This window comes from Diplotaxodon limnothrissa, linkage group LG15 (genome assembly GCF_057381915.1).
Source record: "Diplotaxodon limnothrissa isolate DT_005_m linkage group LG15, D_limnothrissa_male_GT1.1, whole genome shotgun sequence".
In the NCBI taxonomy this organism is placed as follows: Eukaryota; Metazoa; Chordata; class Actinopteri; order Cichliformes; family Cichlidae; genus Diplotaxodon; species Diplotaxodon limnothrissa.
In genome coordinates this window covers 21,796,261-21,812,710 of record NC_140610.1, presented here as the reverse complement: position 1 = coordinate 21,812,710, position 16,450 = coordinate 21,796,261, and the positions used below count along the sequence as shown (strand labels likewise).

The 16,450-nt window shown below is 42.6% G+C and overlaps 1 protein-coding gene across 1 annotated transcript in view; it reads left to right on the top strand.

Moving 5' to 3' along the window:
- Positions 1-16,450, top strand: part of msraa (methionine sulfoxide reductase Aa) — a 61,402-nt gene that overhangs the window by 25,439 nt on the left and 19,513 nt on the right. The window contains exon 4 of the mRNA XM_085372569.1: positions 11,077-11,181. Coding sequence (XP_085228695.1) covers positions 11,077-11,181 — 105 coding nt within the window. The remainder of the gene's footprint in view (positions 1-11,076; positions 11,182-16,450) is intronic.

Sequence of the window (16,450 nt, the reverse complement as noted above, 5' to 3'; positions counted from 1 at the left end):
TGTGTGTTTTAATTAGCACGGTATCTTGGCAGACTATTAAAAGAGGGCACTTGGCTAAATGAAGTGCTCCTCACACCTTCACATCTTCAAGAGACACACACAACCGGAGGGGGAAAAAAAAGATTGATCTGAATATTCATTGTTGGTTAAATATTTACAGTCAGATCTGCGTAGGTTCAAAATGTGATGATTATATTAGCATATTTTTCTCTTTTTTTTTTAAGATAGAGCACCTGAGTTAGTATAGATGTAAAAACACTCCCACACACTTCATTATTTTTCTCACTTGCTGTCTTTGTTTCTGACTCTCTCACTCCACTGTGTGCTCGTCATTATTTGAGTTTGAAGCCATCTTCATACACGGTGAAAGGAATGTGTGTTTATTTTTACCGTTTGAAGCTGTAAAAACTGCCGTGAAGATGAGTGCTTGTGCCTGCAGCTTATTTGTCGCAGTTAATCAGGAATGGATGGATTTAATTTTTTAATTGTACATAAACCCGGAATATTATAAAGACACTGCGATAATTAAAATTATGGTATTTAAAAAGGAATTTAATCAGTTGTTAAAGTGAATCATTTAGCTCCTCCTCCAGGCTTTTCTTATATAGTACTGGGCAAAAATCTTCATCCACCCCCATTTCTTTCATTCTAGTAGTAAAAAAGGCACCAGTGTTGTGATGTGTCAGCACATAACAACTTTACAAATATCCAAACTTAAATGGTATATTTACACACTGTTACCTGCAGCCTGTTGCAAAAGTACATACTTTGTTTACATTTTGTTTAGTTGAACCAATGAAACAGACATGAAATACTATTTTATGACCAACAAGGTGATTCCCAAAGAGCTATTCACCATGTTGTGCAGTGCGTCATTAAAAAAAAAATCGAGGAAACTGGATAAGTGGAGGACAAAAGATGATGTGGCAGGTGTTAAAAACTTATCCTCAGCAGATGAACAGTATCTGAGAGTCGAGAGAGTTGCAGCTGAAACTTTAGTTGATCCAGGTGCTGTTCACTGAAGCCTCGTCGGAAATGGCCTCAGTGGAACAGTGGCTGTCAAGAAGCTTTTCCTAAGGAAAGGAAACAGGAAGAAAAGGCTGAGGTATGCCAAGCTACACTGGACTGAAAATCAGTGCCAATAGGTCTGATGGAGTGAGGAATCCAAATTTGAAGTTTGTGGTTCAAATCGTTGTCAGTTTGTGTGGAGGAGGTCAGGAGAGAGGTACAACAGAGTGTCTGCAGCCATCTGTAAAACATGGTGGAGGGTCTGTCATGGTTTGAGGCTGTACTTCAGCCAGTGGTGTTGGGGATCTTGGCAAAGTTGATGAAATTATGAATGCTGAAAAACACTGTCAGATTTTGATCCGCCATGCAATTCCATCTGGAAAGGATCTGACCGGCATGGCTCACAAAAGTTAGGCGTACACAAATTTTATAATAATTTATATAATATAATGTGTTTTTCTGGATACACTGTGCTTTTTCAGCATTCAAAGATTGATGACACCATGTCAGAGCACTGGCTATGAATTTCAGAAGGATCAGGCCTTAACTTAACAGAAAAGTTAGCAATAGTTCTTTTCCTATTACAGCTACATCCACGTCTGTCGTGCCTAGGCTGCTCACTAGGGCTGGGTATCATCACTGATTTCTATAATCCATCCATTTCTTCAGTATTGAATAACAGAAAAAATAGGCTTTCTTGTCCGAGGTCATTTAAGTGAAAAAAGAAAAGAAAAAGACAGCAGCCACAGCGCTGTGAACAACGGTAGACTGTTGGGTAATAAGCGAATGAATAATACAGAAAACAGAGATTGGAGACGGAAGCTGTTCTTGAAGTATAGAGAGAGAGAGCTAGCTGTGCATGAATGTGATTTTAATAGTCGTGGAAGCAAAACAGCAAAATTCATGACGCATTGATCAAATGTGAAGCGCAGTTTGCTGCTTCTTTTGCTGCTGGCTCGGTGAATTTTGGTTGGAGAGAGACAAAACCTGCAGCTCAGAATCAGCGCAAAAAGACGTAATCACAGCGCAGACCGGACGCATCAGAATCGCTAAGCTCCGACAGCGTGTCCGTCTACGGGCCGTCGGGTGAGAAAGCCGAGAAAGACAAAGCTGATTCTGATGCGTCGGTCCGCTCTGTGTTTACGTCTTTGTGTGGAATCCGTGTACCTGCTCTCATTTGCTGTTTGGTTGTTGTTGAAATGGTTTTGTGAGCTTTAATCTGAGAATCTGGCGTTTCTGGCAAAACACAGTTATATTTAAAAGTCGATTCAGGATTTAATGAATTGATATCGCTTTATTCAAGCTACTCACCTCCCACTTCCACCTGCACTTTCAACTGGACCACGGCCAATCAGAGAGGTCCCGCCCCTGACTATCTCTGATTGGTTTAGTCCACGATAGGGGCAAAATGTGTGTCTGTTGTTGACCACAGGGAAGGTTGCAGATTTTTTTTTTTTTTGCTACCCGAACAGTTGGTCGCACAGGTGCAACCAAAAAATTTTTTTTAGTCGCACCACTGAAAAATTTGGTCGCATTTGCGACCAAATTGGTCGCACTCTAGAGCCCTGTGTATATATATATCGTAATGTAATATTAGACAGCACAGAGGCACTAATCATGGCAGCACAGGAACAAGCTCTGAGCACAAGATCCATAAAGGCTGGGGTCTATCACACCAGACACCATGCACCCCAGGTGAAGACTGTGTAAAGATGTCCCTGAGACAATCCAGCACATAACAGCAGGGTGCAAGATGCTAGCAGGCAAGGCATACATGGAACGCCATAACCAAGTGTCCGGCATAGTGTACAGGAACATCTGTGCTGAATATGGCCTGTAAGTCCCGAGGTCAAAATGGGAGATGCCCCCAAGGGTGGTGGAGCTAAGATCCTGTGGGACTTCCAGATACAGACGGACAAAATGGTGGTGGCTAACCAACAGGACATAGTGGTGGTAGACAAAAAGAAGAAGACGGCCGTAGTGATCGATGTAGCGGTCCCGAATAAGAGCAACATCATTATATATGTGTAAGGGATGGATATAGCCATCCACTGCAACATCATCATTGGTTTCTGGACTTTTCTGGCTTTTAAAGCCTTTAAAGAAGTTGCTGCTAGGGAGCAGTAGGCGAAAAAACGTGAATCATCTTGTGAGAGTGTTTCTGCATTCTGTGCAGAAATTTCGATGAGAAGGGTTTAACCATTGAACTCTGACGGCTGACATCATACAAGCTCAGCATTCATCACCTGAATAAAGCAGCTACTGAGGAATATCAACCCCTTGCGAATGAGAGAGCAGCCAAAATAGTGTCTTCTTTATCTTGGGGGTTATCAGTAGGGATGGGTATCGTTTAGGTTTTATCCGATACCGGTGCCAAATCGGTACTTTTGAAAGGGTGCCGGTGCTCAAACGGTGCTCAAACCGGTGCTTAAAGAATGGAGAACACAAAATTGGTCCAAAAACCTCTCATGTTTAGCTGTTTTTTTGTAAAAAGATAACAATGTTAGTAGAGCTGGGCGATATGAGATTTTTTCATATCACGATGTTTTTTTCATTTCAGGCGATAACGATATCTATCACGATATAAGCCAAATAACTATATTTGTAAGATTTAAATGTGCCGTTGCTCACAAGTAAAATGTGAAATAATCAGCAGCTTGTTTTTAAATATTTATTTCCCATAATAAGTTCAACAGGGTAGATGTACTTAAGGAACATGAGACTTTTTCAGATAAATAAAGGCAAATATTGCAAACTACACAAAAGGCAGCCGCTAAAGCGTTTAAGTTTCAAAATAGAACAAACGAAACAGACTAAATTGTCAATTCCACTTAGAAACAAAATATTAATTCTAAAAATAAATCTTAGTTTGTTTTACAGAAGAACAGACAAAACTGACTAACTTTTGTCAATATCAAATAAACTGAGAACTAAAAGGAAATTCTCAATCTCTCCTTGTTGTATAGCTTAGCTTTTCAAACAGTTTTAACAGTTACTTTAGTCTGACAAAAGCCGAATGACGAATTAGCGCTTCCAGTCAGAGACTGAGGCTACGTCCACGCGTACACGGGTATTTTTGAAAACGGAGATTCTCCGTTTTCGTTTTAAAAAAATAATCCCGTCCACACGTAAAGGCAGAAATGAAGGAAAACGCTGCTATGAACATGCCAAAGCAGCAGGCGGCGCTAGATTCCTAACCGTGCAGAAATATTGGCCAATCAGAAGTCTAGAAGCCTCGGTGGGAAAAAGTAAACAAAGCTGGGGCATAGAAGCAGAACCGAGTCGTATGTGTGGAGGGACAGTAACTGTGTGTATATGTAAGCATTTAAACACTGCAGAGAGTAGAATTAACAGTAACAGTATTGTAGAAATTCATTTCACCGAAACAATAACGTGGCGCACAGTGTGACGCATGCACCAGTTTATTGTATTTCCAGACTTGCTTTCGGCACAATTTACAGTGCACGCTACTCTGTTTTTTGTCAGACTTGAAATAGCCGAAATACCTTCACACTACGGAACTTCTATGGCTCTTCCGTTCGACAATCTCTCCGGCATTGGAACCATCATCTGTTTTCTCTTCGGTCACGCTCGGTTGATTTTTCTAGTCGGTACACTCATTTCCTCCATTACCCGCTGGCTGCTTCCCAAACAAACACACGTGCGGCTTGGCACTTGTGCTGTACGTAACAAGTCACGCGACGTGAAGCTGCGGCTGTGATTGGTTCGGCTCTGCGCTACTTAATTTGGATCGGCCGACCTTTTTTTTTTTTTTTTTTTTTTTTTTTTTGAGGACAAGAGCGACGAGGTCTATCGCGATAGCTTAATTTCTCTATCGAGTAAAAGTTATATCGCGATAGATATCGTTATCGTTCTATCGCCCAGCTCTAAATGTTAGCCTTTTCTGCAGCTATGGGGCATATATGGTATCACTCTTGGCTGGAAGCAGTGCTTAAACAATGGAAAAAACACAAACTTTGTCCAAAAACCTCTCATGTTTAACTGTTTTCCACTTTTTCTTTGGTCATTTTAGCCTTTTTGGCCAGGGTGAAGGGAGTATCTGCCATCAAACAAGAGGACAGCCGCATGTAACTACTACGGTGTTTGGTAGTTCAACTTGCATGCATTAATGTAATAACGTGGTGAGCCTACTCAACGTAAATTACACACGAACAGCATTAAGCTACTCACGCAGAGAAGAACGGCTGCTGCTGCATCATCATCCATCATCATTTCTGCTACACTGGCAGGGCTAGGGGCCAGGACTCTCCTCTTCGGGTTTTTGGGGGATGTTGCTAACTCCGGGTCCGATAACAGGCACCACACCCGCAGTAGATGTGCTCGGTGTGAGGTCTCACAGCAAGCTATCAAATACGGTGCATTTCTCAGCTTTTAAAAAAACCCAAAAAAAACCCACTATGCGTCGCCAGGTGTTTCATCGGATTTGAGGTGTTACCTCCTTTGACAGTATCACAGTATCAGCTTAAAGCACTTGTTGCTGCTGAGTTTGCATATTTTGCTGTGAAGTACAGTCAGACTTTTGACCGCTTCGCCTTGGGCATTTTTAATCTGTAGCTCTGCTCTACAAGAACGTACGTACCTGGACCCGCCTACTATCCTCGGAAACGTAAAATGATTGGCTAGAATCTAAAGTGTATCACAGCTCAGGAAAAAAAGCACCGAAATAAAGCACCGAAATGTGCGCTGCTTTTCGGTCTGGTTACTACCGTTTATGTCAGAACCGGTGCCATCATGGCACCGGATACCAGTACCCATCCCTAGTTATCAGTGCTGCCACTGCTGTAATTATACAAAGTAAACATGATATATCATTTCTTTTAATTGTTTTTTGTTTTTCTTATGTTGTCACACACTGAATAACACAGCTGACACTCGGGGGAAGTGCTCGTCAAGTCTAGCTGTGCAGTCCCAGTGGGCTTATAACACCATAGTTCCAATTTGGTAAAATACCCACACAAACAGATTTATTCTTTCAGTCACCTTTTATGTTTAGTTGGTCTCTGTCTCTCTCTTATTCTGTGCTTAAGTGAACAACAAAAAAAAAGAGACACATATATGTGTTGTCTCAGCGGTACTGTTAAGTAATGTCCAAAAATTGCTGGAGGTCCACTGTCTTTGTGTCTTTAAATGGCAGCTGCTGTGTTCATTTCTCTTTTTATTATTCCTGGATTCTGCTGGAGTAGTTTTGTATAATTTACACTTCAAAGTAGTCCTTATTTATTTTTCATTGAGGAGTTCATCCTGTGTGAAACAATCATCTTTACCTCCCCCTTGACTGTCTACCTCCCACAAACAGAAGGTTTATGTCAGGATCCTGGGTCATTCGACCCAGCGCTCTTAGTTTTCCTGTGTTCCTGTTTCATGTCAAGTTCATTTGTTATTCTTGGAGTTAATTTATCGGTCCTAAGTTGCTTAGTTTATTGAGCTTCCCCTGCTTGTGTTACATTACATGTTTTCCCAGCCCGTCATGTCTGTGCTCTCCCTCGTGCTTCTCTGTGCTTTTCTGTCCACCTCTGGTCTGTGTCTCTGTGTATTTCCTGTTTACTTTGAAGGTCCATGTCTTATGTGAATGTGTCCTGCTTTGCTTCCTTGTTTCGCCAGCTGTGCCCTCCTGTGTCTCATTCCCCTCGTTACTTCCCAGTGTATTTAAACCCTGTGTTTCTCTGACTCAGTATTGCGTCGTCCCTCATGCTGTGTGGATCTCCCTGTGTGTTAATTTGTTATTTCCCAGTTTAGTTTAGTTTGCGTTGTATACTCGTTTTCCGTGCCAGCAATTAAAGCTGTGGTTTTGAGTTCATCCCTTGTGTCTGAGTCCTGCATTTTGGGTCCAACTCCTGCCTGCCACACAGTGCTTCATGACAGAACGACGCGACCAGACATGGACTCAGCAGGCTCCGCCCGGGAAATTGATTTGGCCTGCATCCAAGGTCTGGTAGAGCAGATTTCCCACACTGATGATGTCCGTGCCGTGACAGTAGGAATCAAAGCCATTGAAGCCATCCTCGAGAGGAACGCCCACTTTGGTCAACTTGGAGGATTTATGGACTCAATAAACATGGTGCGCGAGGCCCGGGAGGTACTGCAAGCCCGAGAGTTAGCCATTCTCGCCCGCTCCCGGTATTCAGCGCCGAAGGCACCACCGCTGCAGCAGCAGATGGAGCTCTCTGCAATGCAGCAGCGGCCATTAAAGCGCAAGGGGGTTTCCACGCCACTGTCGCGGAATTCTTCACCATCCACGTCCAGCTCTGACCACCGCTCACCTGCCTCTTTTCTCACAGCAATATGGTCAGAGGAGGAGTCAGATTCTACCTCTCTGCCATTACCGGCAACCACCACTATCTCCACTCCCATTTCCAGGGGGAAGCAGCAGCAGCGCAGGCAGCGAAAATTGCCACGGACGGAACCCAGGACTTCACCAGAGCAAACGCCTTAGGTGAGTGTAAGTGATACTGAACAGTTTACTGGGTCTGAAGGCCCAAGGTCTGATTATGTTATGGCTGAGAAGAAAAAGACTGTTTCCTTTGAAACCAAAATTTCCCATTTGGGTGATCTAAAAGACTGTTCTCCTCATGCTCCTCCCGCCATAACAATGCAAAGAACTGTGGTAAGCTCACTTAGCAGCTCCGTCTCCTGTGTCCCCGCTAGCACAGTCGTTATCTCCACCACAAGCTCCATTTTCACCTCTACCATCACTTCAGTCATCCGTTCGGTCTTCCACTCAATCGCCCTTAGCTCCATCATCCACACTACCACTTGCTTCTCTTCCACCACAACCATCACTACACTCAGCCATTCAGGCTGCTACTCAGTCAGTCATTCAACCTATAGCCCTGCCATTAATGCACTCTGTAGCTGAGCCATTAACCGCCCGGCCCGCAGCCAATTCAGCCACTCCTCCACCCGTTACACCTCCACATCGTCACTGCTGCCCGCAGCACAGCCCTTATCCCCGCTACCCATAACTCCGTCTTCAGTGTCCCCTCTCCCTGTAGCTCAGCCATTGGTTCTGTCATCAGCAGCTATGTTTGCACCAGAACCATTAGCTCAGTCTCCTGTGCAGTCACCTCTAGTTCAGTTTCCTGTGCAGTCATCTACTCCACCACCTACTCCACTCTCACCACAATCGTTACTACAGCCATCAGTTCAGTCCCCTGTGCCAGTTCAGACTTCAGTTCAGTCCCTTGTAGTACTTCAGTTCCCTGGTCAGCTACACACTCACCCACCTAGTCAGCCTAATGTTCAGTCAGGGGTCCCGACACCCTCTGGCCCTGCATCTGCTCCTGCTGGAGGCTCGAGTGAGTAGATCAAGCACTCTGCGGCTCCCGCGCCGCCATCTACCTTGTCCGCTGGGGGTTCTGGTGAGCCCGGCCAGCCCTTCCTCATGTCTGCTGGAGGGTCCGAATGGCCCGTTCAGCCGTCACCTGCAGTGTCACCATCCGCAGCTGTTTCGGCGTCGCCTGGTCCGGCCTCTGCTTCGGCGTCGCCTGGTCCGGCCTCTGCTTCTGGTCCTGCGGTTGTTACACCGCCGTCCAAGGTACGTCCAGCACCTCAGCATCGCGGGCACTTTCTGGGCCTCTAGACGTCATTGCCGTCATTGCCGTCGTTGCCGTCCGCACGGTCGGCCCCCTGAACTGTTTCCACGTCGCCGCCGTTGCCGTCCGCACGGTCGGCCTCCGGAACCAAACTGTTTTGGACTCCCGTGTTGCCATCCTCCGGGTTGGTCCCCTGAATTATTGATGAACTGCTCCCTGTGCGCCAGTGTTTTGTGCACATTTTGTTTTACAATCTTTGTGTTCCTGTTTTTTGTTCCGTTCCGGTGTATTGTCCTGCTCCCACAATGCCTGTTTATTGTTGAGTTTTTGTTCCTGTTTTGATTTTTCCAGATTTTTTCCCCATGTCTCCAGTCATGTCCCCCCCCCGTAACTTCACTGGAACTCGAACGATTTTTTTCCACTTGTGTCTTGTGTCTGCTCAAGACTCTGGCTTGACTTGATTGTGACCCCCTGTGTCTCATTATATAGTCCTGTCCTCCCCTTTCGTCATGTCTTTGTGCCTGTTTTGGGGCCTGTTTCTAGGCCTTAACTCCAGAGTTTTGACGCCCTAAACCAGAAGAATATATGGAGCTGGATCAGTTTTTACCAAAAAAAAAAAAAAAAGAAAAGGGAAAAAAAGAAAAGAAAAATCCAGAGTATCCTGAGTCAGATTAAATCCAAAAGTGAAATCTTTCAAAGCTGGGCCAGGCCCCCGCCTCCGATACAATTTTAATGCAAATCCATTCATAACCTTTGGAGTAATTCAAAAAACAAACTGAAGTAATCACATAACCTTCTTACTTGTCAGTAAACATTATAATGAATGCAAATGTTGCCTAATGTCTGCTTGATCTGTAAAAGCATGCAACTGCTTATTACATGTATGGAATTTATAAAATGATGTTATGTAATTGTTCCACTGCCATCAAACACCAGTTACCAGTAAAGGCTGTTTATACAGGTGCAAAGGAGTCTTAAGAAATTCATTCATTTAGTTTAACAAAAATAAGAGAAAAATAATATTTCAGGTCATTGCAGGTTGATTCTGAATTAATGATAGATTATCAGATTATTTTGCAGCTGAATGTCTATTAAGCTAACAGCTGCAGCATTATTTTTTGTGGTTCCAACCACTGCTGTATTTCTCGTGCTGTCCAAGATGAATTAATTCCTGTGAGACTGGCCTGGTGAAGCATTAATTTAATATCGACTGCTGCTTTGTCTCTGTTCGCCAATATCTTTCCGTAGGAATCCATAACTCCTGATATTAAAAAAGTAATAAGACAGAGAGAGACATAGGAGTGGAGGCAGAATAAGAGACGGGGGAAGATGAGGTGTCACGTAATGGGTCACGCTCATTACCAGCACCAGCTGCTGTTTGACTGTCTGTAACAGCGATTGTTTGTAGTGGTTGAATGTTGAAATCGGCTTTGAACCAGTATTTAAGAAAAAAAAAATCTGTTTTTTTAGGTGTAAAATATGATCATTTTGGAGGCATTCAGAAAATATACAAATATCTACCTTAGAACTCCTTAGCTTTGGATATTAAAATATATTATGTGAATACTGTAAGTTATAAGTCTTGTGTGCTTTTTCTTGTTTTCTAAAAGCTTCCCTTTAGTCATGACTGTTTTGTTCACATCTACTAGAGGGATCAATAACTCTTGATTTTAAAAGCTCCAGAACCAGTGAAAAGGTGAACCTTGAGTTGAGATTCTTCTGTCAATGACAGTGAAGTCTAGATTAAAATATTAAGCTCAAATTGAGAGACAGTATGGATGAGGTACCTAAAATACAGCTAAGCACTTACAGCTGCTGACGAAGACCATGTGATGCAAGCAAAGGATCCAAAGGAAAACAGTAAGAAGACCTTCAAGGCTGGTTTGTTAATGGCAAGTGAAGAGTGATAAGCTGTCAGGCTGAAGTTAACAAAATAATCTTAACTCAAGGTCCTTTTACTGGTCTATTTCGCTTGGTCCTCATCATGACTTAAGTACTTATTTAGCTAGTACTTCTGGATTATGGGTAATAGCTTGCTTGCAAACCAGCAGTTAAAATAAAATTGGATCAACTGCAGTCCACTTGTTATTCCGAAGCTTTTCACTGTATTTTCATCAGTAGCTGGATTTGTTCAGTAATGCACAACAAATCGATGTAGACCAGTGACTCCCAAGTCCCTCATTAGAAAGGGCTTTCTAGTGGAAAGTCAATATGGTGAAAATATTTAATGTGTTACATAAAAGCTAAGAACAATTTTGCGGGTGATCTTGTCCATAGCATCACATTGCTTCAGTTCCAAACTGGGGCCATCTTAACCTCCATTCACATTGAGCAATGCAATGAAACAACCCAGGTCCAAACCAAAAAAAGCTCTTAATGGAGCTGTGGAAAATGTGAAAGGAAAAAAAATCTAAATGTTTTTTCATAAGCAGTGAATTAGGGGGAATGATTCATCAGCTGAACACGCTGTACCTTTCCGTATCATTCATCTGCTCACAAATGTTGTATTTTGCAGGCAGGACAGGCCACGCTGAGGTGGTCAGAGTTGTCTTCCAACCAGAGCAGATCAGCTTTGCCAGTCTCCTCAAAGTCTTCTGGGAAAGCCACAACCCAACTCAAGGTACATCATTCACCAACAAACTCATTACTTTGGCCCCAAAGGAAAACACTGAGGTTTTTTTTTTTAAAAACTGATAAATAGAATGAAAAAGTGGCTAATGCAGTGAATACTGAAAAGTGTAATTTTTCTTCTTACCTTTTCCCCATTATGCTTCATTTTCTTCTGATTTTCACCAGGAAATTCTATTAACCCGCACTAACAGTAATATCAGTTTGTAATACATTCAAGATTTTATTAAACTGAGTGAGAACAGGAAGCATCATCTATCATCGTATGTATCTTAGAATACCATTAGGGAACTATTATGAGGATAAAACTGATGAGAAAAAAAGAAAGAAAAGTGTTTGGTTTAAAGATGGCAACAGAAAAAAAACAGCTAATAAAGCCTTTTGAAACAAAAGCATGTTTTAGGCTCATTGTTTCAAAATTACAGACTCAGTTTTTTCAGGCTGGCTCAACTGTTAGCTGCTATTTGCCAACTTCTTAAAGCTTAGTTTTAATGTTATTTTTTAACTTGTTACATTGCATTACATTACTTCTAGTATAAATAATATATTACATTTTCAGCTACCTCCTGAGAAATGTAACAGAGTACATTTGCATTACCAGAAATTATCCACCCTTTTGCATTTAGCTGGTTTAACCTACTTTACATTCATCTCCGAGTAAGTGTAAAGTAGGAATACCGTATTTCCTGGACTACAAAGCGCACCCGAATATTAGCCGCACAAGCTAAAATCAGGGGATGGGTATCGAATCCCCTGCTCAAAATCTGTTTTGTACATACATTAGCCGCACCTGACTAAAAGCCGCAGGTGTTTCAGTGTTGACTTATCATATGTAAGAGAATATGCACAAAGGGAATTGTCAGGAAAGAGATGGCTGTTTGGAGACATCACTTTTATTAATATTTTGAAAAACAAGTTATGGGTACATATTTGCATAACTTTTTAGGTATATGTACAAGTAGCAGTAATTACAAGTACGAAACATGTACTGTGCTTCATAAATGAGTAACAAATGTAGTACATAACAATAACCTACAGCACACCAGAAAAATAGATTCGGACTACCTTTTAGGCTCAGGTGCAGCGACACGGCTTTAACAAGAAGAAAAGTCAGTCATTCACCACTAAAACCACCAAAGTCCTCTTCTCCAGTGTCGGATACGAACAGGCTCAGGGTGGCTTCGTCATCTACTCTCAGCTTCATTCCTTCGTTGTCACTTACAAAACCAAAGAAATCGTCGTTGTCAGTGTCGGAGTCGAACACCCTCAGAAGGGCCGTGGCGGTGTCCTCCTCTCCATCATGCAGCAGTCCAGCCCTTCGAAATCCGTTGGTGATCATGGATGTTTTCACACTTTTCCACGCTGTCAGATTCCACTGGTGGAGTTGAGCATAACTTGCTTTTCGCAAGTTTATCGCCGCTCGTCATCCACGACTCCCGCTGAACGTGTAGCGCTACTTTGAAGTTTGTTTTTCGCACTACTTGTACGACACTATGTTGCCTGGCGGATGGACACGTGACCAACATACCACTCTTTAACCCCGATACTGTGTGTCTGATCACATGCCCTTCCGCCAGGCAACGTAGTGCCGTACAACAGCGGAACAAACAAAACAAATCGTCTTACGATATCACAAAAATTATGGACAATCCATAGAAAAGCCGCACCTGACTAAAAGCTGCAGGGTTCAAAGCTTGTGCAAAAAGTAGCGGCTTATAGCCCGACAATTACGGTGCTAGTTTATTTCATAAAGTCTTTCTCCTCATCTCCAGTGTCAGTGTCATCTTCAAAATGTCTGTTTCCAATTAAAGATCATCCACATGTTTAATTTGACAAAGATTTTACACCAGATGCCCTTCCCATTTAACTGAACTTGGGACTTGGTTTTCACTATAGAGACAGCAACCAATCACTCACAATGAAACCTAACTAAGCTTACATGAGCAAATTACATGACACAGGCTCACTGCCACGTGCTAATCTTTTCATGTAGTAAAGTATGATTACTCACTTCAGTGATTGGCTTCTCCTTCTTTCTGATGGTGAACTGCAGAAGCAGCTATTTCTGGTTCTGGTTACCTTTTTGGTAGTGCAGTGGTTAGCACTGTTGCCTCACTGCAAGAAGGGCCTGGTTTCGAATCCAGCATTGGGCCGGTTTGCATGTTCTCTCTGTGAATTCCCTGGGTACTCTATCTTCCTCACAGTCCCGAGAAATATAGTTTGTAGAGTTAGATTAATTGGTGATTTTGTGTGTTAGCCCGGAGACAGACTGGCAACCTGTCCAGGGTGTATCCCACTGCTTGCCCTGTGGCAGCTGGGATAGATCCCAACCCCCCACCCGTGACACTGACTTGGCTAAGAGAAAGAAAGTGATTGGCTGATGCTTGAACTTTTCTTGACTTTTCAGTGCAAGCAAAGCAAATCAATAGAACCACTTCAGTTCTGCAACAAATGACATCACCCTGCACTACCGAACAAAAGAATCAGGGCACACATCTTAATCTTTGAATTCAGCTGTTTTTGGTCCCATTTCCACACGTGTATAAAATCAAGAGCCTAACCGTGTAGTCTGCCCTTACAAACATTTGTGGAATATTGGGTTGTGTGTGGTACTGTAATAGGATGCCACAGCTGTACCAAGCCAGTTCAGGATATTTCTTCCCTCCTAGATATTCCACTATCAACTGAAAATGATAGTGGAACATTGACAGTGTCCTTCCACACTGTCAATGTTACCTGGTTTTGACTCACTGACTCAGTATGAAATACCACATTCTCACAGGCAGCTCTGAATGGTGATGTCTAAAAAGGTTCAGGGCTGCAGCGTCTGTGTGAAGACAGCTTTATTGAGCACAACATAGGCTTTTACAAGTTTCATTCATCCTCTCCTTTTCCCCCCACATAGTTTGATGAGTTTAAACGAAACTTTTTCTTGATTTGAAGACAAACTGATGAAGATTGTTATTATATGCTTAAATTTCATGTCTCTATTATGCAAAGTGAAAAGAAACAAAATGTAGGCTCAGTTCTAATGGATGCAATATCTATTCATTTCATACAAACCTCTTGAAATGCAAATGATTTTTGTCATCAAAGCTCCACTGTGAGATGACGACCTCTGGAAGAATTGGAGGGAATTTCTCTTTACAGCTGCGACTAGGATTCTCTGAGACTTAAGAATGATATGATTGGAGTTATGTGGTCAAAGGTAAATGTCTCTGTGGCCTTTTACCTCATATGAGTCTGGACCGATGCTGGATTTACACTACAATTTCAATGTTTGGCAGAAGCATACAAGTGTGGGGCGGTAATTCCAGTTTCTTATAGTTGCATGGAAAAGTTCAAGCTCCCTGTTGCATCATTTTATAACCTGACTGTGTTTGACATATCTGGTATCTTTGGAAAGTCATACTGTTGGCTAGAATTTAAATTAAAATTCTTTGACTTTAAACAAAGCTCAGCTGCACAGCATGCATCTGTAATGATGGACCCAGGGAAATGCCTGTAGAGTGCAGAGGTTAATCTTTTTTTTTTATGAGAGATCTATGATTCTGGAACAGATGCAGTGTCTCTGGTTTGCTGGTCTAGACAGGACGGAAACAAAAACCTTTAGCCTTTTATTTAGGCCTTATAGCCTGCCTAATGTTAGCAAGACTGATCTGTGTATAAACAAAAATCTGGTACATCTGGATTTGCATTTATATAAAATTATAAGAAAAAAGAAAAAGAAGAAAAAAAAAGAAAAAAAAAGAAAAGGAAATGAAAGCGTCTAGGTCATCGAGTGCTAAGGTTCATAGTGTGTAAAAGTCGACAATGCTTTGCTGACTGCGGTAACTCCGCTAACTCTGGCGTTAACATTGTAATGGAAATCTGGGGAGGGAGGAGCAGCTAGCAGGTCTAGCGGGTGTGCAGTCTGGAAGTTAACCAGATAACTTAGTGGCTAGTCAGGTAGGTAGACCACTAATCCATAGCTGTCGACTCTACGGTCATACAGGTCCTGGAGTCGGTTAGTCCATTACAACAACAGTGAAGAGATGAATGTGATTGGCTGTCGGTAATGCTACGGGCCATGCACAACTCTAGGGGTCTCCCCTCCTACTATAATAAAGGGAAGTTCCCTAGTGGTGCTATGTTGTAATTACGGTTGTTACAACATCAGCAGAAAATCGTGCACCACGAGTTTCGTGGCATGTATTCCATGTAGGGATGGGTATTGATAAGATTTTCACGATTCCGATTCTGTTTAACGATTCGATTCTTTATCGATTCTCTTATCGATTCTTTTTTAAAAAGGAGAGCACTAAGGTCGATTAGCTTAGAACTGTGTTTTATATCTTCTCTTTGAACAAGATAGAAATTTAGGAGTAACATGGCCTTACAAACCCAGCAGTGAGATCTTAAGAGATCCACAGCCCACGGCTCTTCAATGGGGTAACACAGAGTCCCCAGGAAAAAAAATTGTAAATGTAAAATAATAAAATAAATATTCTTCTGTAGCAAGAACAAAGTATAACATAAATTATTCAGTAGCAATTACACAAGAATATCCAGTAATGTCCCTGCCTACAATTAAACACATTCACTTACCAAAGTGAAATCGGGGGCATCTGCTGTGGCAAATGGGTGCAAGCCTTTTACCACAAACTTAGTCACTGCTCGGTGACATTCGTCTATCCTGGCCTGAAAGGAGACGCTACCGGTAGACTGCAGCGAGAACTGCCAGCATCTGAGCCAGCCAGACTCTGTCTGTCTCTCTCATCATGGTCACCTAAATGCACAGTAATGGCAGGTTTTGTAACAAGGCAGATCGTGCTAACATAATATGCACTGTTAGTTGGTTATTTACCTGCCGCATTAACGGGAGAGGATGTGCAGACGTTACCGCTGCTGCTGGGTTGAGCTTCACGAGTCTGGAGCGGAATTAAAAACACAACATTCATTTAAGGTCTTCGCGTGTTTTGTGAGCAAATGCTTTTGCATATTCGTAGTGTTTCCTCCCTTAAAGGAAATCTCTACTTTGCAAGTATTGCAAGTCGCCCTGTTGTCATCCGTTCTCGTAAAGTATAACCAAACTTTTGAGCGTTTGAGCCGCTTAGGCGCCGTGTTCCCTGCCAGGTAAATGACGCTCCGCAACGTGGTGACATCATTCGGGGCGAATGGAATCGATAAGGGAATCGTTTGCAAAAATGGCAAACAATTCCAAGGAATTGAAACAGTGGGAACCGGTTCTCAACAAGAACCGGGTTTCGATACCCATCCCT